The sequence below is a fragment of the Papilio machaon genome, chromosome 5, assembly GCF_912999745.1.
Source record: "Papilio machaon chromosome 5, ilPapMach1.1, whole genome shotgun sequence".
Lineage (NCBI taxonomy): Eukaryota > Metazoa > Arthropoda > Insecta > Lepidoptera > Papilionidae > Papilio > Papilio machaon.
The window spans coordinates 2,896,251-2,921,376 of record NC_059990.1 but is presented as its reverse complement, the minus strand read 5'-3'; the positions used below and the strand labels follow the sequence as shown (position 1 = coordinate 2,921,376).

The 25,126-nt window shown below is 34.3% G+C and overlaps 1 protein-coding gene across 4 annotated transcripts in view; it reads left to right on the top strand.

Annotated features, from left to right (window-relative positions):
• LOC106721669 (proton channel OtopLc) overlaps window positions 1–24,117 on the top strand; it is a 37,889-nt gene extending 13,772 nt beyond the window's left edge. For 2 of the 4 annotated variants that reach the window (XM_045678182.1, XM_045678183.1), the window contains exons 2-13: window positions 10,998–11,198; window positions 12,092–12,255; window positions 17,294–17,478; window positions 17,722–17,948; window positions 18,234–18,317; window positions 18,678–18,792; window positions 18,897–19,057; window positions 19,138–19,303; window positions 19,380–19,550; window positions 19,703–20,074; window positions 20,301–20,514; window positions 20,750–21,088. In XM_045678182.1, coding sequence (XP_045534138.1) covers window positions 11,025–11,198; window positions 12,092–12,255; window positions 17,294–17,478; window positions 17,722–17,948; window positions 18,234–18,317; window positions 18,678–18,792; window positions 18,897–19,057; window positions 19,138–19,303; window positions 19,380–19,550; window positions 19,703–20,074; window positions 20,301–20,514; window positions 20,750–21,038 — 2,322 coding nt within the window. In that variant the 5' untranslated portion in view covers window positions 10,998–11,024 and the 3' untranslated portion in view covers window positions 21,039–21,088. Of the gene's footprint in view, window positions 1–10,997; window positions 11,199–12,091; window positions 12,256–17,293; window positions 17,479–17,721; window positions 17,949–18,233; window positions 18,318–18,677; window positions 18,793–18,896; window positions 19,058–19,137; window positions 19,304–19,379; window positions 19,551–19,702; window positions 20,075–20,300; window positions 20,515–20,749; window positions 21,092–21,586; window positions 21,822–22,178; window positions 22,347–22,487 lie in introns of those variants that run through there. The other 2 variants (XM_045678185.1, XM_045678184.1) reach the window with 2 other exon arrangements.
• The last annotated feature ends 1,009 nt before the right edge of the window (window positions 24,118–25,126 follow it).

Sequence of the window (25,126 nt, the reverse complement as noted above, 5' to 3'; positions counted from 1 at the left end):
CGCGGGCGACAACTAGTTATACATAAATGGTCAATGATTACGATGATAAAATTTAATTATATCAACGGATGATGAAAAACCTTAGATGGACTCTCCCAAGACGGTTCATTGTTGTTTCTCTATAAGGCTTGTGATAAAGTTGTCTAGTCCAACGACGCGGTGGGCGATCTAGGTGCCATATTTATTGCATCCATCCACCAAGCCTTTACCGTCCGTGACTAACTCAACATCGGTATAAGATCTTATTATTTCATACCGTTGGAAATTTTAACATTTTTAGCGATAAATGTTTTTGATTTAAAAAAAAAATTGGCTAGGTTTTGCTGTTTCATTTCATGATAAAAACTATTACATAAAGAGTAGTTATGTCCAGTGACATTTAAAACTATTTGTGTCAAAATTATTTTCAAATTAGCCTTATGAGATGTTGTAATAAAATGCAATAATTATTGTAATGATATCAAATTAACATGAGTGCTTGTATGAAAGTCATTTTAATTGAATGTCGAACAGTAATTGTTACGTCAATTATAAAGTAATTATATTGAGGCTCTCTTCGGCACTCGGTCGGGGGCCATCTTGCTACATTAACAATTACTTCTTTCCATTGTTGTTGATGAAAACTCCAATAACAATCAGACTGACAAATTAAAACATATGTATATAGTTTATATAGATGTGCATTTTTACATTAATAATCGTAATTACACTGAATACAAAAAATACATGTTAACTGTTATCATGAACTTAAACTGCTAAAATGCCAATACAGTTGAGAACGTTTATTTCCAACCCATATCAGTGAAATGACATTTAACGGGCAATGCAAGTAGGTTGAAAACTTGTCATAGCAATATAAATACGTGTTTAATTATAGCTCTCATGGTGATCGTAAAAACGAACAAAAACGTAAAAAAAAACAAAAATGTTTTTTTTTTTTTTAATATAAAAGGGGACAAACGAGCAGCGGGAACACCAAGGTATTCATCGAAGCCCATGGACATCTGCAATAATTAATTAATTTTCACTCAACAGACAGCTATCTTGCATATTGATTACGATGTCTGAATTGGATCCCTGCTGATTTCTATCTGTACGTTTATATAAACTGATGAGATATCATTGACTGGTGCTGGTTAAATTATCTAATCTCATTTATATTATGAATGCGAAAGTTTAGATGTATGGATGGATGTATGTTAGAAGATATCTCCAATACGGCTGCATGGATTTGGATGACATTTGGTATAGATGTAGAACACTGTCTGGAAGAATACATAGGCTACTTAAAAAGTTGTTTTCTTAAATTCCACGCGGACGTAGTTGCAGGCAATGCGCGGGCTTTTCAGTAATATATCTCAATAACTATTTAGTTATTTACTTTATGTAGTTGTTTATTGTATAATGTTTAAATAAGTATGATTTCTTAAGGATATTTTTCGCAGGTACGGAAGTATGTATCTTCGTATCTCTCGTAGCCTAAGCGTCTGAACGGATTATTGAATAAGGTGTTGTGTTTCAGAGTGTTCTGCAGTCAGACATGTTTGTAAAGTTTTGTATAGTTAGGAAGTAGTTTATTTTTTTCAGTTTTAAACAATAACCTTCATTAGAATATACAAAGATTGCGAATTCTTAAGTTGAAAAGCGTTTAAACTTTCGCTTCTTTTATAAATTGTTTGCGAGTACAAATAAAGCGTACCTCGGAGCGTCTGCGGAGATGAGAAGCAACAGAAATTATAAAATCTTGCTCTGCGGGGCATTCCGGTCTATTCACAGCTTCATTATGACTAGCGAATCCTGACCCACATTTTAGAAAAATAAAATGATGGGTGTGTAAGGATTACTGCAAATAGGAATGCATCTCATAATTGTTGAATTTTTAAATGCTTTTTTTATGAAAATGAATAGAAATAAGGCATAAAGCAAGGCAGGGCGTAAATAATACATGTTAATAAATTAAAGCTATATTTTTTTCGTATAAATTCAAGTTTACTTCCAAATGAAAACCTTAGTATAGTAATTTTTTTAAATTGTGTAATACTGTTGCCAGCTTCTCCGTCTTCGCGGAATAAAAAAAAACTTAATTAGCAGGCTATATGTTTTTCCAGACTATGTTCCATAACGATTCTGTTATTGCGTATCTCTGTGCCAAATTTCATCTATCCTTTCATCCATCTATACATTCGCATTATTAGTAAGATATAATAAATAACTTTTCTTTCATTTAAATTCACACTAAAATATCATAAATATTATATTTAATAAATATAAGAATTGTAAAAATGCTGCGGAAGTATTTGCACTGTCCACTTATATCCCTTGGAAAATTTCGCTCATAGTTGTTATTTGAATCATAACTCACCTAAACATCTTTTCTATTATGATGAAAAGCAAAGTGTTTATATTAAACCTATGTTTTTTCTTTATATTTAAATTAATCATGTCTGTCCGGGTATGACATTAGCCAGTGATTAGCGAACAGAAAATTATCCCCCGACAAACAGGTCGCGACGCTCTAACGAGCTTATTTGCGTCCACAGACTCGAAGAGACTGCCTCTGAACGCCTTATCCTGCACTTTAATAATATATACTTCAATTATTTTTAGATATATAAAATAGAAAGGTGTTTTTTCAATTCATCTCTTTCTACTAATTAGTTGTACTATAGTTGTTCTGTCTTAATCGGGTATAGTTCTTTACTTAATCACAAAAGATGTTTTCAAGTTATGTCTTATTTTCCGTGTTAAAATTTTGTATACTTAGGTTTTATCTTCACGCCTTTTTATTTTGCTCTAATAAATAAACAAGATAAAAACAGACATAAAAATCTATGGTGGTTTTTTTTTTAAAAAGTTTAAAAATTCAATAGGAAAAGGGAGTACCTACTCATCATTTACAGCATGGGGGAATATATTTCAGATGATGCTTCCATGTAATGAAAATGATTGGCGTCAAGTCTTAAAGACCGTGTTAATCACACATAAAGACAATTATTACTTTAGCATCCCTTTGATGACTTGTTTAGAACAGAGGCCCAATCTTTCGAACTAACTATCATCTATCGCATAGTTATTTTAACTGGCAACAAAAAAGGAGAATGAACAAAAGATTTTTTTGTATCAAGAGTTTTATGTAAGAGTATTTTGGAAAAAGGACATTCATAAGGTAGCCCTAAGGTTGGTGTAAGGTTAAGAATTTAAATCCGTAATAATAAAATTAAAAGAAATTAATGAATGGTTTTATGTCGGATGTCATCTAAAAAAAACTTATGAACTTGAGAGCCATTAAACATGGCATAAATATGTAACACAAAATAAATTTTATGAACATATAAAGTCATAAAACAATTAACATTGAAATGACAACACTAGGAATGTTAATTTCCTGAATGCGGTGCGAAACGCATGTCTCCCGTCGAGGCGGGAATGAAAACAAACCTAGTTTGAGACCCGGTTCCGCTTTTGCCACGATCTATTTGCGTTGACGGTTCAACCGAATTCAAACTTTACTGCTTATAGCGTAACCTTTTATGTTTTAAACTTTAATCTCTTCAGAGTTCGAAATTGTTTATGGATCATTCGAGAGTTGTTTTAAATGGAACGAGCGAAATGGTTCCGCTTTGAAATTAGAGCAAAACATGTAACGTGATATTAGGTCCTTACATATGAAATTGGCGTTTTTCGTACTGGCTACTTTAATCACGAATTTCTCCTCTTTGGTAAGGAATTCCAAATTCAAATTTGTACAGCTATAGACTCATGTATTTGTGGTTCGATGACCGTCATTCATTTGTTTTTTTTCTTCTGTTTTTTTCTGTTTGCGTCACTCATTTTACAAAATGGAAAACTTAAAATATCGCATTATTTACGAGTACGAGTTCCGCCGTGGCACTAGTGCTGTGGAAACGACTCGAAGAGTGAATGATGTGTATGGCGGTCGTGTTGCAAAAGAAAACACAGTTCGTTTTTGGTTCCAACGTTTTCGTTCTGGAAATTTCGATCTGCAGAACAAGCCCCGTGGACGGCCTGAGACTCAAGTTGATAATGAAGAGTTGAAGGCTATTGTGGAAGCGGATCCATCGCAAACCACGTCCGAGTTAGCTGCAGGCTGCGATGTTAGTGATAAAACTGTTTTAATTCACTTGAAGCAAATTGGGAAGATTAAAAAGCTTGAAAGGTGGGTACCTCACGAATTGACTGAAGCAAACCGGCAAACGCGCGTCGACTGTTGCGTTACATTACTAAACCGGCACAATAATGAAGGTATTTTAAACCGAATAATTACCTGTGATGAAAAATGGGTTCTTTACGATAATCGGAAGCGCTCAGCGGAATGGTTGGATCCTGGCCAGCCAGCCAAATCCTGCCCCAAGTGAAATATAACCCCAAAAAAGTTACTTGTAAGCGTTTGGTGGACTAGTGCCGGTATTGTTCATTACAGTTTTCTCAAATCTGGCCAGACTATTACGGCTGATGTCTATTGTCAGCAATTGCAAACCATGATGGAAAAGCTAGCAGCTAAACAACCTAGGCTGGTCAATCGCTCCACGCCACTGCTGCTTCACGACAACGCTAGACCACACACTGCGCAACAGACGGCTACTAAATTAGAAGAGCTTCAATTGGAAAGTCTAAGACATCCTCCGTACTCCCCGGACCTTGCTCCAACAGATTACCATTTTTTTCGAAATTTAGTTAACTTCTTGCAAGGGAAAAAATTCAACTCCGATGGGGCAGTCCAAGTCGCCTTCAAAGATTTTATTGATTCCCGTCCGACTGGTTTTTTTAGTAAAGGGATCAATGAACTACCTATGAGATGGCAAAAGTGCATAGAAAATAATGGTTCATACTTTGATTAATTAAATATTAATATTAAAAAATATTCGACTTTTTGTTCCTCCCATACAAAACGCCAATTTCATATGTAAGGACCTAATATTTACAAGAAACGAGATAAGAGACCCGTGGGGACGGAGAATTAACGTAAATTAAACCATCAGCTCATCTGATTTTAATCTAAAAACAATTCCGTTTCTTAATCTTACAAAACTTACACATGAAAATAATATTTCAAAATTGTATTTTTTTTTCAAAAGATGTTTTGCCCAAGACACGACAGGTCCATGATTCGTTTAGATTACAATTTTCCGTTAGTTCATAATTTGGCTAGTGAGAGTATATCACCTGGCGAAGTTCAGCGGCTCTCTCTAAGTCAACAAATTTTAGGTGAATAGAAATATGAATACAATATTATGAAGAAACTGTTCAAGTCAAAGTCAATAAGAAAAAAGATTATCTTGTAAAGGTTTGCTGGAGAAGACGCAGAAGTGAGTATTATCTCCACTTAACATCCCACTCACCTATATTTTAAAAATCCTCCTTTGTAAGAATTATACATTCAGCTGTGACTTGAAGGAAACGGAACAGTAAAATCGCTTTATGCGGAAAATACAAGTGGATTTTATATAAAATTGCATATAGAAAATAAATTTCAATTGAACCAAGCTTAATTTGTGTAATGTTACAAATTCGCAATAGATCAAACAAAAGAAAAAAAATACTTAAGATAATCTGGAAATAAACAATGTCAGAGAAGTAAGGGTAATGTTAGTCAATACAATGGTTCAGTGGACTCCAAGGTTTTTCTATCTCCGTATTTATCTATCTGTCACTAACAAGACAACGAAATAAATTACGTAACCATAATAACTCCGATGTACAAAGCCACAAAATGTTATATATTTTTAATATTTGGATTGTTCCTCTTATAGACGGACAGCATGATGTTATCTTGACATTAAACAAAGTTATGTCGAGTTTGTGGCCACATTTATGTCGCAGTAGTAATTCTATACAGAGGAATGCCTGGTTTACATAAAGCCAACACAGTAGGACAGTAGCGCTAAAAATCAGCGCTGGCATACAACTGGCATAATGTAAACACGAACTGGCAGTAAGCCCATGCAGTTCATGTCACCACCGCTTATCCTTAGCACGTGTTATGTATTTTTTATCTTTGTTTTATTTAAGACACTTAATGGAAGGATGGCAATATATTGTGTACAGATATTCGATAGTGGAATCCAACGGTTATGAAATAGCTGTCTGCAAGTAAACTTGTTAATTATGAAAACTTAGAGACGACAAAAAAGAACGGATCATCACTGGCTGTTTAGGCACCACCATTTAATACTAATCATACGAAAAAAATGAAGTTGTTAAAAGAAGATCAACAGACATCCGCTTGCACTAATTCATAGGCATACTTTAATCAAATCTGTTTATAGAGTTGCCCGTTAATGTCCGATTTACTTCACCGTTGACCCATTTTCTTGATTGTATTTCATATTTTTCTCGACGTCAATTTGAAATTAGGCCTCCGGGTGAATCGTAAAACAGATTTAAACGTTTTACGTTTTATTATTTGAACAAGTATCGGTTTATTACGAACAAAATGTACAACAAATTACAAATACAGGTCGGATTATACTTTTCAATTTGGCACATTGTAATTACGTCATGACAATTTTAAAATTAGCTGATCTATAAAATATATTTAGTGACACATTTTTTTTCATGAAACAAGGTCTCAATCTTTCTTGTAATATAAAGAAGCCTACTTTTTTATGTATGGATATATAAATACCTTTATTTCTTACAGTAACTATATTTTAAATGTGAAATTTTTTAACAACATTAACAAAGTTTTGTAAAACTATAATATCGAAGTATTAAAGGAGAAAATAAAAAGTTTCACAAATGCAGTAAGCATTGTGCACTTTGCATTGAGATGCACTTTGGAAAGTTTCCTCGTTGGAAATTCATTGTTGTTGCTCCTTAGAATTCATGCATTTTAAAATGTTAAAGTTGTCTTCAAAATATTTATTTATTTTACAATCCACTTACTTCAAAAGAACTTAATATCTTTATATACCGTTTTAATTTTACCATGTAATGATCATCGAAGGTGTAATAATGATGTAAAAAATTAAATTATGTAGAAAGCTTATTTTTATAAAGCATACATATAAAATAAAACATAACTTTTACTTTGTAGACATCAACGTAGGAACCATTTAGGTAAACATATCCGAAGTGATTGATTGTATGCACATAACATATCGCCTTACAGGCTGGAATAAAAAAAAACGTTCAATTTTCACTTACAATGCAACAGTTGTATTATCATGCAGTTACAATTTGCAAAGAAAGCATTATGTATAACTACGTCACTACTATTAACTTACGTCATCGGCTGAGGAAATTTTTGAATACCGTTGCTCGCATATAGTATGAGACTACTATTCACACATTTGAATTGAGGACTAGCTGTTCATATCCGGTGTAACCTGAGTGTTAGTACAAGAATAATATAACTCAAACTTATGATTTGTTATAGTGAGAGTATTACCTATGCAGTGATTTTCAATCTTATGCGTATAACGATATTTAGTATTTTTTTTATTCAAAATTTCATTGTTTTAATGACATATTTTAGTTTTTATGTTATATTTAAATCAAGTGTAATTAGGTTTCATATAATTGGATTAAAATTTTTAACTAAACTATATACCAAACTAACATCACGTTAGTTGTTATACCATGTTTTATAAATTATCATTAAATCTTTATTTAAATAATGTATTCAACTAATAATATAGATATTTTGTGATGTACTAATTATTTTTTATTCAATATTATTTTTGTCAGAGGTAGAATAAAGTTATTTCGCAGTTCGATCGAGTCGGAAGTATGTCTTTCAAGGTCGAGTGTGGCTTGTGATTGATTAGGCATGAAACCTTCGCCTTTTTGGCCACTCAGCCTTGACGAAACAAAAGCCGAATCAAAATACATTACGTATCAAAATATTAAGCGAGATTTTAAGTAAATTCATTACGAAGTTAAAAGTATTCACAATCAATCGTTCAGTGGGCCTTGTACAATTATTTGTGACAATCGACATAGTATCGTTTTCGAACAAAATTATAATAAAACCAGCTGTCGCCCGCGACTCTGTCTGCGCGGCATTTTAAAAGAACCTAAATAAGTAACCTTTGTGTTCTTCCATACTATGTTCAACGTCGTGCCAAATTTCATCAAGATCCATTGAGCCGTTCCGGAGATACCTTAAACAAACATCCATCCATCCATCCATCCATCCATCTAAACATTCTACACAGTACTAATTTTGACATACCTAATTGACGATACGATGGCCACTGTTACAAATATTCGTGCTAAACCAAATGTATCAATTAATTTTGTTTATTTATGTACTAGCTGTGCCCGCGACTTCGTCCACGTGATATAATGTTGTCTGGTGGCATTTTTATGACTTAGGCTAATTATTACACTTAGGATTATAAAATATTACAACATTATTGATATCAAATTAACGGCCTAAAATTAAATTTCAAGGCTTTAACTGTAAAAATAGCGATAATTCAATAGAATTTCCACCATATATTTTATATTAACAACGTACGTAATTACTAACTTTCTATATAAAGTAAGCAAAAAATTCAATTAAAAGCTTCATTCAAAAGTCACATACAAAAACATAGCCTTCATATAAAATTATTAATTGAAGTAGCATCGAAATGGTTATCAGTGGCTTCTTTATTCTTCATGATTGGATTATGTTGCGAGTCAAAGTTTGAAATTTCATCGTTCAAGTTCCTAGGTCACAAGTTGGCAGTTTATGTTTGTTACATGTTGGTCACAGTCCACTGACCTCCTGACCTCAATTATGTCGAATCGATAGCAAACAATCGCTTTGTTAACTCAGAACTCGCAATAATGTATCATGTAAAATCGACAATAGCCTTTAAATAGATTAAGAAAAAGGAAATCACATCTTTTCCTTCTTCTTTATCATTTAACTGACTACTCCAGCATACATAATGCCATCCACATCACCGAGAACCGCACAGAGTTGAGAACCCCCCTTCGTGAGAGTCTCAGGAGGAGAGGTCGCGACCCTCAGGAGTGAGAGAACTACTCCTTAAAAATAATTAACGTATTCAATATTATAGTAATTGTTGAAGAAGTTAAGGAACTACTAACCTTAGCTAAGCCCGGTGATACTCCATCAATTATAATAAATGCAAATGTTGACATCATTTTTTAAACATACCTGGAATTGGAACTCTACATTACAACATATGAAAACGACGTCCCACACGAAAACTTATCTAACAAAACCTACTTATAAATCATTCATCTCATGCATACCGAGTGTATATAATAACTAGATTCAAAACCAATTACGTAGGCTTCGATGACTCACCACCCACGTTTAAGATGGGACCCAGTATTTTCCTCGGTACATAATGCATGCATTTCACTTGCTCTATAAAAGCGAAACATGACGTTTCACCAACACATCAACATTTTACTTTGGATTATTTATTGGTTAACATTTGTGTGCTTATATACATATAATAATTACTCAAAAAGTATTAGGCCTTTTTACACAGCAGCTTAGTAAGTGATCAAAATGAGTAAAATGAGAACATGATTGTTAGTTACGGCTACGATCATTATTCAATTAGTCACAGTTAAATGACTTGTTTTAGTGTAGGGTTTCACTCTAATTTTATTGGATAACAACCTTTTCCTCCAGATTTAAGTTACTGCTAATTGACTATCTTTGAAGCCAAATTGATGCAGGAAAAGACACAAGTCTTTTTACTTAACCGGGGTAGACAAGCTGCATAAACAGTAATTCATTTTTCTATTCTTGCATTTATAAATCTGGTATTTTCACAAAAGATATAGAGTTAATGCTATCATTATTACGTCTACATTTTATTGTAATAATAACCACTTAAAAGACGGAAACTTATACAAAAAAAAAAAAAAATTAAATATTCGTTTCAAAATCTTTACAAATGGTAGAGCAAATATTTGTTTTCAATTTGTTTCTCTTTCATTGGGAATTTTTTAATATCTGGATTTTACTGACGAAAGAATTTTATTGAGGGATAACCTAGTTTCATTTATTCACAGTTTTAGTAGAACGGTCATAAAAATAGTTTAGAAAATGCAACTGGCATTCATACTCTATGTAACGAAGTTTACAAGTTTTTAATTACAAGTTATGCATTAAAATGAATCATTTTAGTTAATAAATCGTAGTTACAAAGCGTGCAGTTTTTTATATTCATTATCTTATTGGTAAATTGAAACAATTGTTTTGCATCCAAACCCTACTCCTCATTTTCTTGTTCCTCAAGTAGTTCATACGTGCCCCTGAGGGTATTGGAGCCTACCCTAAGTCAGGGGTCATAAGGCCATAGTAGACTTCACACATATCTTAGAATTTCTTCACAGATATGAGCAGATTGCATCACGATGTTTTCCTTCACCGAAGAATATCTCATATAAGAATATCGCATTAAGAAATCCTTATCATAATACTGATAATTACTATAAAGAAAGAGGCGATATAAAAATTGGAATGAAGTAAAATTTAAGCTCCGTTAAATTTATTATCAGGTTAAAGAACTGGATAATGTATATAGTACTTAAAATAACTAGTAGGGCAATAAGTAGAGCGAATAAATTTAAAAGTTGACATTGAGAAATGTCGACTTTATTAACTCGTTGTTCCAGTTCCGTGGTCAATATGTTTATAAAAGTTTTAATGAGTTGTTGTCACGTGAAAGTTACCGCTTTTAGATCGATCGTTGTTAATAGACTTTTGCGACAGATATTTAAAAGTTAATTCGTCATGTATGTGAATTATGTACCTACTTATAGTAGCTTTTTTATTTCTCACTTTTTCTTTATTTCGATTTACAACAAAACAAATAAGTGGTCATGTTTGCCACTGTTAATAAAGTTTTTATTCAACTACTAAACAACAAGAAAAGAACAACTAGAAAAGTATAGGAGCTAGTGACCAATCGGTCCCTATTACCTTCAATGGCTTATATTTCGTAAAAAGTTTTTTTTTGAATTTGAAAGACAAAATTTTCTTCTTTGTTGCTCAGGTGCGTGTACGTGAATTCTACATCGCGATGCAGCGTTGCCCCTACATCCACGAGATGAAGGAGCGGCTGCTGGGCGCACCCCCCGAGACCCCTGACACGAGAGAGGCCAGAGAGGCGAGAGAAGTGAGAGGCGCAGGGGAAGGACCCGGAGACCGCGCCGTCGAACTAGTTCAAGACACCCAGGTCGGCACCATCGTCAAAGTAAGATGTCATCCTCACCACCATTACGTTTATTATATAGTCCTCAAATACGATATGTTTGCTCGACAGTTTAAACATGTATAACCTCCAGGCAAAACCTAGCGTTTGTATCATTGCACTGTTTAAATTTGTCATAAAAATCCGATCCTATAAGGTCTGCATATTGTTTATTTTAATAACATCGAGAGAAATTTACCATTTAAAATGGTATTCTATCCGTTAACAGAAATACAACTGTTTCTTTTATATTTATAACACTTGAAGAATGATTTAGTAATGGACAGGTAAAGCTTAATTGCACATTTATGAAAGAACAATCAAAGTTACGACACGTTGCAGTCTTAAGTACTTTAAATTACCCAACCACCCGTTTTCCCCACAAGGATAACATGTGTAAAGCATATCTCTACGATAAAAAAGAAAGTCAAATCATTACGTAACAGCATCTTCAATTATTCTTTAGTCCAATTAAGTAGTTGAGATTAAAAAAAAAATAATAAAAATACCGTTCATCATCTATTGTATTACGGCTTAGTAAGAACAATAAAATTATCTTTAATACACATATGGCAATTATAGTTTACGTTTATTTTTTCATCTCCCATTACATCATCTTATATTCTAAGACGGAAGCGAGGCATACTATACTTATTAAGTGATTAACGAGATACCAATTAATATAACAAGATATGCTAGGAGTTCAGAACAGCATAGCTAGTGACTCCTCTTGCAACAAAACATAGAAGTATAAAGGTCAAAGTAAAGATCAACAACTTCTTCGACCTGTCTTTTGATCTATGATTTCTATAGTTGCAATGGTCGTTAAACAGCTGTGCATCCTACTTTAAATAATAAAATGATGTAGACTTTACAATTTACATTGTTTGTTGTAGCTGAATTCCGACGGGTACGGGTCGCACACGTCGCCGGCGCGGGCACCGCTGGTGACGGACGAGTGCGAGGCGCCCTCAGATGAGACGGACGCGCTGTCTCCCACGGAAGCAGTACTACGGTACCGTGCTTGCTGTCAGCCGGACACCACGCCCAAAAATGCTAAGTGAGTATCCAAAAATGCCAAGTATGCAGATGGCTGATCGCACGTAGCTCTCAAGTGCCTCGCGACGTGTTCATTCGCGACGTATTTGCCATATATTTATGTACCCTAATGTGTGAAACATTATCTTGAAATCCAGTATTGAAGATAAACTACGGCATTTGCTGTTTCTGGAATTACACAGCTACATATTATTCCGTTTCAAATATTCCATTTCATTTCTGCGATAATAGCATGAGATGATGCGACCACGGTAAGATCATTATGTAAATTACTAAACATACTGGACCTCACATATAAAATTCTCTCTATGTATAATAAGTAGGTATATATAAGGTAATTGAGTTAATCGAACCTTTTTTAATATCATAGGTACATTATGATGTACGATCTCTAATGATTAATTTGAAAGCTTTGAATTGAGAGAAGGCAGTGGACGATGCATCTCATTAAGTATAATAACAATGCGACACAAAACAAACTTGTTTCTAGTCGCTTTGTGCTACGAATCGTAATGGTACTGCTTCTGACCGCATCACTCTCTGTCCATAGTATACAATGTTTCTAGATAAAGCATATTAATTGTTTACGTTATATTCTTACAGTCGTTTTCTATTCTTTTAACACCTGTAACAAAACACGTTATTTATACAATCTCATAAAAACACAGATAAATGATATATCTAGTGTATAATGTCTGCGGTTTTATTATAAAATAATTATACTCTTAAATATATCACGCTTAACCTATTAAATGGGTTACTTTGCCCTATTATTATGTTACGTATTAAAAAAGCCTCAATGGAAAGGTTAAAAATATACAAAGGAGAGGAAGCTGTAATCAAAGCGCCTCTACGTCGCATGGTTGGACAATCGATTAAATGGTACGCGTACCAATGAAGCACGTGCGATGTTGTCATAGATGAATAATAGAACTTACTACTTTGGGATAAAGTTTAAAATTGTTTGAATCATGTTAGGTTTATTTAAGCGCGGTCAGGAAAGCAATCGTGCGTTGTCGAACATGGACATGTAAACGGTCACTGCCTTGATTCCCGGATGTAAGGATTAAAGGATGGTATATTGAATTATTACTTGTTTTTATGTGTAAATTTAGTAACTAACAAGTTACAAAATCATATATCTTCAGTCAAATGGTCAGGAAAGATTAATTTGAATGGATAGTCGTTGCAATGAAAATGTTTAGCTTAGAATAAGTATTTTTTACTTGAATTTGGATTTAGCATAACATGCTATATGGTGTCACTACGAGTAAATTCTCTCTATTTTAGTGTTAATGCCTTTTTTTAACGATAAAACACATTTATAAAAAGGTGTATTTTATTTTACGAGTCGTTTAGCGCCATCTAGTTTCGCTCACACGAACTATAAAAACTTTTCAGAACAATGCGTGAAACATCGTGTTTGCTAGGCTCCTGTTCTAATTAAGTTCTATTGCTAATAAAAGAATATAAACAATCTAAGATAAAAATTATTGAGATTTGTAATTGAAAATATAACCGTGCAAAACGGATTCGGAAGCTCCCTTAAACTACGTGTAATTACCACTAACGGATAACTCAGTAATTTAAATATCTAAAATAATAAATATTTATAACATTATTTTTAATTAAAGCAATCGTCAATCGACAAGGGACAGAAATAAGATAATAAAAGATGTTATCATCGCCTATAATAGTCCTTTAATTATGCTTCTGTCATTTCTTGCGGTATGTTTATTTCTACTGGAATCACGGACATAAATAGATAGCAACATCTAGTGGTTAATACTAAGATATAGTTGTACCTAAGGTCGCATATTTCTGTGCACACTGTCGATAACTTAATATCTCTTAATTATATCTTATAACTTTCAATAAATCAACTATTTCTTTTTAATAAATAATTTGCTAATTTAAGAATTTAATTACACGGAAATAGTTGAATGACATTTTGAATAAACCTTCTATTCAAATACTTTTAATCAAAATTGAAGCCGTTCAACGTTTTGTCTTAGGTTTGCTTTTTTGTAAAATCCGCGTGCAATTGTAATGTATACTACCAAATATAAATCCCACAAATTCTGCTCATGCTGTTTTTATATAAGATTAGTAACTGACTGGAATTGAATAATTCACGGAGCAATGAACACCCAGCCTTATCCGTCTAGACAGCAACAGCGTGCGAGTCTCAGGCCCATTAATGGGTGCACTTAAAGTCAACCGACCAAAACGATATGCAAGTGCGTATTGTACGATACAAGGCCGATTATATTTATTATGTCATTGACGGGTTTAAACTCTAATTTAAATTGCTGAGACGCGACTGTCAGTGAGTCTCGCATACTTAGCGTTGGGAATGCATTCAATCGACCGACGTCTACATGTTAATTCGCTCGCTAAAGATTGCGATTACAACAGAGTTTCTAAAGTGATCTGTGTCTAAAGATTATAACTTTTTTTATTTTAGATTTGACACATTTGAATAAGCGGTAAAGCTGTAGTATTAAATGCTCTACTAATTTCATATATTAGGGTGAACTCGCAGGACGTAGGTGGCATTGAACGTTTTAAAAAAATATCAAAAAAGAAAAACAAGTACGAAACTTAAAAACAATAGAATTACTTCAATGCTACAGAGATAGGCATCTAAGTTGATACTTTTAATAGTCACTACTGACTGAAACATATATTTTACACAAGTAGACGTCTTTTTCTTCTCACAAAAGATTTTCTCAAATTGTTCATTGTATTTGCACAAAAGATTATATTCTTATGGTAGAAGCACTTTGAGAATAGCAGCTAAAACGGATTTTTGTTAAAGAAAAGTCTTCTGAATACCGTATGGTAAGAAAACAACGTAAGACTTGAACAATTATAAATATTACAACGAAAATTATATACTTAGTATCTATTGGCTTTCGGGTTTGGAATGTACCTAAACATAATCAAAACTCAATATCAGTAAAATGTTTATACGCAGTTATATTGGTTATGTTGAACATATCTGTCTACCTCAGTACGGTTACAAGATTTGAGAACTGGAGTGACTGATATAGATTTAAGTTATGAAATCATTTGTTTCCCAATATTTTTAGCAGTTGCGTGTTAATTTTGACACAGTAGGTACAGTAACTGCTACTAATTAAATTTGATCTTATTCGGAGTTCATTAGAACAAGATTCGTAAATAAGGTATTATTAGTGCGTTACAACATAATGTTCAGTATCTATACTTCCGTTAGGGAAGCAGGATAATTAAAGTATTTAAGAGGATTAAAAAAATTAAATATGTCAGTGACACTTTTTTTATAAAAAGTAGACAACAAACCATTTAATTAGCGTCGGATAGCATTCCACTACTACGCAATGACCCGTATAAAACACAAATGTAAACTCACAATGTCACGTGACGTAATACATATAGATCACAAAGATAGGTATCTAGTAAAAGCACGTATTACGTAGTACTTGCCTCTAAACACTTAGTTCGTTAACCTACAAAGTAAGGGGTCAGCAAAGTTCAAATTTAGAATAGAATGCATCTATATCTATGTATGTCCTTGATTATTTATTAATCTATGTATGTTATTAATCAAAGTAGCTCGTTATTAGTACTGGCATAAAGTGAGCAGTATTTTAAGGGCGTTTTTCGCTTCTTTTGGGAAGCAACGACCGGGTCAGTGGGTCGCGCGCGCAGCCTCCCAAGCTCGCGGAGAGACGCGTCTCTATCGACCCAACGCCAGCTCTCGATAGGGTTGCCTACGTAACATTTTTTGTATTATTTTATTTTAAAATCAATTGGAAATATATATCTACAAATTACATGCGGTTATATTCTTAGACAAGTATACTTTCACATAATTTTATGATGTTTAATTGAATGCAAAAATTATAATAACTTGACAAACTTGCGCTGCATGACAAACAATAATAAGCGCTATTTCGATCGGTATTTGAAAAACTCTTTAAAATATACCAGGGCACTCGACCCCATACGGGTGTCATGTATGACTTAATAACACTCATGCACTTCAGCATTACATACCACCCTTTCGTTGGCATCAAAGACGTAATTTCACCAAATGACATCCCCTCGTACCATTTACGAGTGCAATTTATATAAAATAGGGTGTTTTCGGGAGGGTCGGTGCCACCCCTGGCACCGTGCCTCTCCGCGCAGCATCCGCAACTGCGCAACTCTCCGCGCACTCGACTCGGAGGCTCGGTCTCGACGCCGCTCCTTCTTACTTCCGGACTCATTTTACCTTGAAAAAAATCCTTGGCGGTCCCGCCCTTACCTAAATCTTAAAGAGCTCGACCCCGCTATGCCCTCGTGAACTCCCTTTGACATTACCGTGTCGTGAGTGAAGTGCTAACGATGGGGAAGGAGAAACATCCCATGGAGACCGAGGTGAAGGTGGCCACCGTGGAGCTGGAGTCGGTGGATAACATGGCCACCCTGCCCGTCGGCCAGTACCGCCAGCAGGGCAGCGATATAGCGATCGCAGAAAAGCATAACACCACAAACAAAGAGATGGAGCTCAAGTGCGTCCAGCCAAAACCATCAAAGAAGTATGTCTTAGAAACATATTTAAAGACATTTGATTTTCCATAAATACCTGAAATTTCTTTAATTTTTTTACAGCATATTTTGCGGTAAAAAAATTAAAGAAATATCATTTTCTGTGCAAAGTGCGATTATTGTTACAATTTACTACCTAACTTCTGAAAGTAAATATTTTATGATATTTATTTTTCCGTATTTTTCTAATCTTTTTTTTCGACGTACCGAAAAACTTTTCTTTGTCATTGAAGACACCTACATAACTTACGTAAAGTATTTTTTATAAAATTATAGCGGACGGAACAGAGATTCAATATTACTGTGCGATTATTATCATTGGTTCATGCCCCAATTCGGTAATAAGCTGACAAAGAGGTCGACTCAAACGAAACCTATATAGGATTTTTATTGATTTTTTCCAACGGGTACTTGCACTGTTCTTTGTTATTAAAACGGTGATTTCTTGTTTTTTTCAGAACATCATTATTCATCATCTCAAGTTTCATTTACGCTAAACTACTGGTAGTGGTGTGCATCGCGTACGTGATCAGCGATGTCATCACCCACAACCTCCCGCTTTACTACTACGAGGGTTTCTTCACCTACTTGTATGGAATGAGCATCCTCTTCTTGCTCTATGTCTTCTGTTTCCTACTTCAGGGTACGTACATCATCATCATCATCTCCCTGGCCTTTTCCCACTTACGTGGGGTCGGCACAGAAGGTTTTATGAACCTTTAAGTTTTGGCTTAAGTTTTTATGGCCGGCCGCCTGCCTGTTGCCAACCCTACTTGGGAGGAATTTATTAAAATTATAATACTTCACGTTACGTACATATACCTTGTAATTCAAAACATTTTATAAAAGAAACGATTAAATAATGAGAACTGTTTTTTCGAAACAGAAAGTGCTTGCTGCAACGGTAGCCCGCCAAAACCGAAGCCACCACCAAAAGAAAAGAAACCCAAGAAAGAAAAGGAAAAGAAGACCAAAGATAAAGAAGGAAAGGATGGCAAGGATGGAAAAGATGGTAAAAAAGATGGAAAGAAAGATGGCAAATCTAAGGACAAAGACAAGGATAGCGGAAAGGATAAGGCGACTAAAGAAAGCAAGAAGCAAAGTCAATTCCAGGTTAGCAGTAATAATTATTTGTTTTACGATAGCATATCACCAGCACATCCATCTTTTTCGTTTAACCTTATGATCCATGTGTCGCGCCCTATCGTTTTTATGTTGTGTTAGATAACCACTGAAGATTTGATCTATCATAAAAGCAATTAAGTTTCCAAGTTTAGTGGTATTATGTTTAGCTTTTCACAAAATTCGTATAAGCGCTTGGTTAGGACGTGACTGGCCGCATGATCCCCTTTTCTGTTTACGCTGGCTATTTTTTTGTTTTCCATATCATTTGGGCAGGAGGTGTATCCCCGTAAGATGCGTGATAAAGTACGACAACAACAATTACAAATGCAAATGGCTCAGTTGTATGCGTCTGATCAGGTGAGGCATTATGAAATGACGCAGCCTGCTTAAACTATACCATACCATTACCGAGCTTTGGATGTGCTGTTTTATTTTATTTAGTGTCAGGTTATTGTGCTTGTATTGTGTCCGCTATCCCCTTTGCTTCTTCAACCTATGACCGAAGACTGCTTAAGTAGTTTGGAGATATTTCGTCCAATTTTAACCGAAAAGAATTTTTCCTTGACACCAAATATAAACTATTTTGCTACCACCATCGATTTAAATGACATATATTTTGTAAAGAAAGCCTTACTAATTACAGTCTTTTACGGTGCGAAATATATTATTTTCGAGTTCAAGTCTATTGATTCTTAAATTTTCTTTTTTTTTATTTAGCAACAAGATGTCGTGGAGTTGGAAGCCGGCCCTGTTGCAAGACCAATGCGCCGGCGAAAGACTTCGCAGAACGACCATAGCCACGGAAGCTTCTTCCTTAGAATTGGCGCAATTGGTAATACTTTCATTGTTAATTAATTTCCACATTGATGTAAAACAATTAAACATAAAGTAATTTTATAACAAAACAACTTTAAAATTACGTTTTTCACTTTACAGCATTTGGCCTAGGCACTATGATCTACAATGGCTTAGAATTCGGAACATTCTTCGAATTGCCTTTAGATTCACCTTGTTATCTCATTCTCAAAGGTGTAAACCCAGTATTGCAGATGGTCTTTACGTTTATGCAAATGTATTTCATTTTTATGAATTCGAGAGTAAGTTTTATTTCAAAACGTTTTTTTAAATAATATATGATGTCTATTGGTATTTTTATCACGTCGTTTGTTTATTCCAGTTGAACATCCATCGGTTCAAAGTAATTGCTCGATTCGGCCTTATGCACGTTGTCGCTACCAATATTTGTGTTTGGATTCGCACTCTGGTGCTGGAATCTCTGAAAGAGATTACCGATTACCATGTAAAGAATCCTCAGGGTGTCCCTGGCGAAGGCATACTTGGAAGTAAGAACATTTTGTAATACATGATTTTATTAATTTAATGTAATTATTCAATTTAATTATTTTTTTTGTTTTTCAGAAGTCATCCGGAAACATACCTTGAGACATTCTGGTAAAGTATTTGGCGCGGCAACCGCGGCTGCTACTAGTATGGCGGACACAGCGGTATCTATGGCAAAGAGCACAAGTGATCAGATACTGAATGTCGTTACGACTACCGTAGCTGCTCCTACTACCACTTCAACGGCGAGTATGTAATCTGTTGTACTTATATGTTTAAAACCTGCTATCCTTGTACTAACTCAATGTTAGATAAAAAAATAACGTCACCATAAGTATATGTATCTATTCCCATCTAAACACATGAATGTGTATTAAAAATGTTTTCGAAACATATTTCAGCAACTACTCCTTTACCATATTATAATGCCGGTAGTGGATTCATATCAAATTCCAAAATAATTGACACTATTAAAAACACGGTAGGGTACGGCAATGGTTTGCATCACGGTCGCGAATCGAAACACTCCTGGCTGAACGATAACCCATTCACGACCACATCAACCATCGCACCGATAACGACCGATAAAGTGACTCCGACTCAAACAGCCATGTTGGAAGTTTTCCAATGGCTTTATACTTCGACATTTAAACCCATAGTCAATAGCGTGACCACAATGGTGTCCTCGACGCCGGAAACATACATAACAGACAAAGATGAATGGGGAAATAGTATTCAAAAATATCGTGTCGATGAACCACCTCATGTGCCAGGTTTGTCGTTGGAGTTCAAACATCACATTTTGTTCGCCGCCGTTGCACAGTTACTTTGCGATTTTTATGTTATCAAGTAGTAGTTTGCACATGCGATATAATTCTGTCGATTGTCATTCATTATTTTATGCATGTGCCGTCCTTATTTTAGCTCTTAATTTTAGTTTTTTATTAATTTCTGGTTGTTTAAAGTTAATAATTTAAATTTGTATTTTGTATTTCTCAGCTAATTCAACGGAACTCTTCGAGTCTTTCGATATATTGAACCCGGCCGCCCTTATTGCCAACATCGATAATACGACTGTCTGTGGAAGGAATCCAATTATGGGTACCATCGTTACTGACTCCGCTCCATATCTTTACCCATTTATCATTGAGTATTCGCTTATCGGCGCAGCTGTCATTTACGTTATGTGGAAACATATCGGAAGATATCCAAGGTAATTATTATTAATGTGAAACTGTCATATTTCATACGTAGTGAAACTTCACTCTAGTAGCGATGCAACCAATAGCATTTCATTCGTAATACTAGGAAAATTGTAATAATTTAAACTAGATACTAATGTAGACACTACCTTCAACATATAGTCATTCACTAGAACTGTCAGTTGATCAGTATTAACAAGCGCGCCTGATTTCCGTGTGCATTACCAAATGCATATTTGGTTGCAGCGTGGCGAACGATGAAGATCTGGAAAGACGTCTGGAAGCTGTTCTCTCCCGCAGGGCGGCGGCGTTGGCGGCTGCGCAGCGCGGTAACCGCGTCGACTGCGCCGGGGCTTCCAAGGGCCTCTTCTGTGGATTGCTGCTTTTGGTCGCTTCACTTATCTGCTTGATCTTATTCTTCGTCTTGATCAGACATCACGAATTGAAGCGTCTGTCGATTTACTTGGCCGATGTCTCACACTGCGCTCTCATGGTCCTGTCGATTTTCGCGATTTTGATTGGCTTCATACGGTAAGTTATTAGTTACAAGGATTAAATATCTACACATTTGTGAAATCAAAATTCTTAAACAACAATTCGAAAAGAAAATAAATTGTCAGATTTTCACACATTTTTTTATAATTTCCAAGTTTTATTTCTACGATTTTTTTGTATTGCGAATACTGCACGAGCATTTTTTATTTTCCTTTTCACTTTGTTTTATCATTTTGTGATTTTTAATTTAGGTTATTTTGTTTTCCTTTCATTCCTTATCCTTCACCCTGCTCCAAATTTTAATAACTTTTTGCACATTTGTGCTTTACCTTTATATTTTTATGTACTATTCATCCACGTTTGCTCTTGAGTTATATTAAAATTTGTTAATTACTTAAACTGTCCCAAAATTCTCATTATTCTTGTCCTATTTCGTGGATGTTCATTTTATATAACGATTCCTTTGTTTGTGGATAATTTTGTTACTTGACTTCACAATGACTATTATTACATTACACGTTTCTTTTTCTCCATTCTTGTGTTCTGTTACCATTTTTTGGTTTTTCTTTGTATACCTTTAAAAATAAGTGGCCGTAAATTAAAATGGAGCGCCAATCCTTCCTGTACCGAGCCTCTTCGCAGGGTACAATCTTTGAAGTTCCGCTCAGAAGAACAATCAGATTTGAACGACATCTTACTCCGCGTATCTGCGTTTGGACTCTTCGTGTACGCCGTGTTTAGCGTCATCGCCGGTGGCATGGGCGCTTTCACTCACGAACCAAACTTGCTCGTCATGATTACTGGATGTTTAAGCGTGCTCCAGGTAAATGATAATTTTAAATAATCACTCACATAACCAAACTTTGATTTCTTGTCAATTGATGATATACCTCAAAATTACGCAGTTACTTTTTTATATTAAAAGGTGGCAATTGATCCTTGATCTATTCCTTAATTCGCCGGAATAGCGAGACAACCGCTGCCTATAGACATTCGCAATTGCAAACTGTTAAATTACGTTATTGAATACTAACATCTTTAAAGAAAATGTGCTTTCTTAAAACGGCAACAAAAAGCGAAGCACACAAGTCAAAACTCTCTCGATTAAGTAGTAGATAGCTATTCTAGATCTGTCTTTAATTTAATCAATTTTTATTCCTCTATATTGTTATAATTCCAGGTGGTTCTCCAGCTGTTGTTTATAGCTGATGTGTCCCGTCGCCGCGTACATCTTCCCGAGCAGGAGCGCAGCAAGCCTGCGCGCCAGGCTGTCACCTTCCTGCTCATCTGCAACGTCACCATGTGGCTCATCTACACCTTTGAGGCCCAGAAAGTTCTCGCTAACCCGGTAATAATAATATCTAGTAGCTTCTATTTCACAAAATCCTAGCAATCCAAAGAGATGAAAATTTAATACTTAGTTTTATGTCAGGGAAAAAATAACACAGTTTTAAAGTTACTTAACCCTTATATTTTATTCTCTCTACAGGTACAACTTGATTTCTACGGTTTCGTAGCCTGGTCACTGGTTCAACGGTTCACTCTGCCACTTTGCATCTTCCATCGTTTCCACTCCGCAGTCACTCTTGCTGAGATCTGGAAGACTAGCTACAAAGCCCGTCTCGAGTGAACGTATCCATAAGTGGATTCAAAATCCATTCTTCGACAATCAGAAACCCATTACTATTCAGGGTGAAAGATATCGATTTCGTCCTTGTCCGGGACAGCAATTTTAATAAGTAGAGCAAATTAATTTGTTGCTAGATTTGAATCGTCTTGCTCTTTCGTCTTAATATAGTTATAGGATCCGATTTAGTACATTGAGATGTTTCGGTAATCTAGAATCTCTCCTGGAGTTCATAACTCGTTGCCGCAAAAAAAGACCATCTACCACGCATGTCGATTTATTATGTTGGTTATTAGTGTCCTGAAAATATCATTTTTACTCTTACATACATTCCATGCTCGGTTACCGCTTCAACATTATTTACAAATTAATTTTCTTGGAAGACTGAATACGGAGACTTTTACCCAAAATCAATATCTTTCTCGAAATAAATATAAAAAAAAATATTATTTCTTTATACGTAAAAAGATTTGCTCATATCTTGAAATGTTTTTCTATAAGTATTTAAAGTTTTGGAAAATTACTTTTTTGAGAATGAGTGTTAATTAATTAAACGAAAACTTGTAATACAATTTAATCCCAGTTGTGAAGTGTTCCCTCCTCTGTTAGACATAATTTTTGTGCCATGATTTTAGGGTAAGACATAACACGAATTGACAATATTTTACATATTTTTTTCTTATTCTGACAATGGCGTGAAGCACTATTGGTTGATATTACATGAACAAAAACGATAATAAACATGCAGTGAATTTCTTTAACATAGAAACAACTTGATACGATTCAGACCAGATTTCAGGATGAATAGAGTATTTGATGTTTGTGAGTACTTTCAAATTAGTAGTGATTTCAATGTTAGAAAATTGCTGTTAAATTTTCAGAAGATTTATTAGCCAACATATTATTCGGGATAAGCAAGTAGAATTCTATTAAATGTTTAAAACTTATATTTACTTTTAAGAATTAGATAACATTTGAATAAATTATATCTATTTAAAAGTACTTAAACGTAGAGATATACACCGGTATGTGGCGCAGATTGCGGTAAACTGCTTCGGACAGATCGATTGGATATTTGAGTTTAGGACATTTTCAATTGCAAGGGGCCATAAAATAAAATGTTATTAATTCATCGCACACCACTAAAATCCGATTAGCTCATTCACAGATAATGTTAAAACGTCAAATTAGTTGTAGTAGTTATTAGATTTGTGTCGAATTAAAATAAAGTGTATTTATATTCTCGAGGTCATTACCTCTGGGTGACGCCGAGGTAAAATTTTGATATCTCTCTTGTTAAAATTACATTTCAAAAGTATCTTCGATCACTCTATTGCGTTGCATTAAATACTTCACTGCAAATATTTTCGTAACGATCTTTTGTGCAATCTATTTTTATAAGTCATCTAATTTTACATCAGAAGTATGTACCGAATATTATGGTATCTTAGTGGACGTTATATGCGTAATATCATTTCTATGTTATAAATTTTTGTACGATATAGTTCTTAATAGCAATTATTTTTAATATATTTATTATTTGGTAATTAAAATTAAGGTTTAAACGTAATTTATTGATTCAGAGAGTAAAGTGTGCTCACATTGTGAGGTTTTGAGTGATTGTAGTTGGAGTTTCTTGACTGGTTTGTCAATATATTTTAATGTTTAAATTAATTGGTATTTATTAGTAACGAACAGTGCCCGATCTTAGTTATTTATCAAAGATGACGGCATATAAAAGCTATACACATTTGGAAATAATTCTGTGAACTAAGTGTTGGCTTGTTTTATCACTGCCGTTAAAATAAATAACATGTTATTAATTAAGTCCTTTGATAAATCTTTACTATTTCTAACTTGTTCAATTTTGTAGGTGATATTTACTGTGTACCTAAATGTTTGGAACAAAATGTACCGATGATGTTTGTAACATTAGATGTAACATGTAATTAATCGATCGATGTTTAATAGATACCAAAAATTAAAATTTGGAAACTCTACTTTAAATTATAAAATGTAATTAATATAAATGTCTATTTAAATAAATCCAATAATACGAATTCTGTTTTTATTTACATTTTAATTACATCATGTTTTCAACACGAGAACTAGTTAAATTAAACTTATTTATTGTTACTTTTGCTGTGTAAAAAAAATTCAAAATATTTGAATAAAAAAGGTTAAAACAAATAATGTATCTATTTTGATCAACTTTGTAACTCTCGAGAGGCTAAACTCACCAATTTGGAGCGAGGTAAGTAAAAAGTTAATAATAAATGATAAATCGTTATTATTTTAATTTTATAAATATCTGTCGCATGGTTGTGAGCTCGAGATAGCTTATTATCTGCGCCAAGCATGTAGATATAACTCTACGCTTACGACGCAATAGGGCGTAGGTAAATGGTTCATACAATATCTTACTCCGATTCAATAAGTTGAGTAAAACCAAACTCACCATTAAAAATTGGAGTTGTTCTCATTGACTGGTGTGTTATATG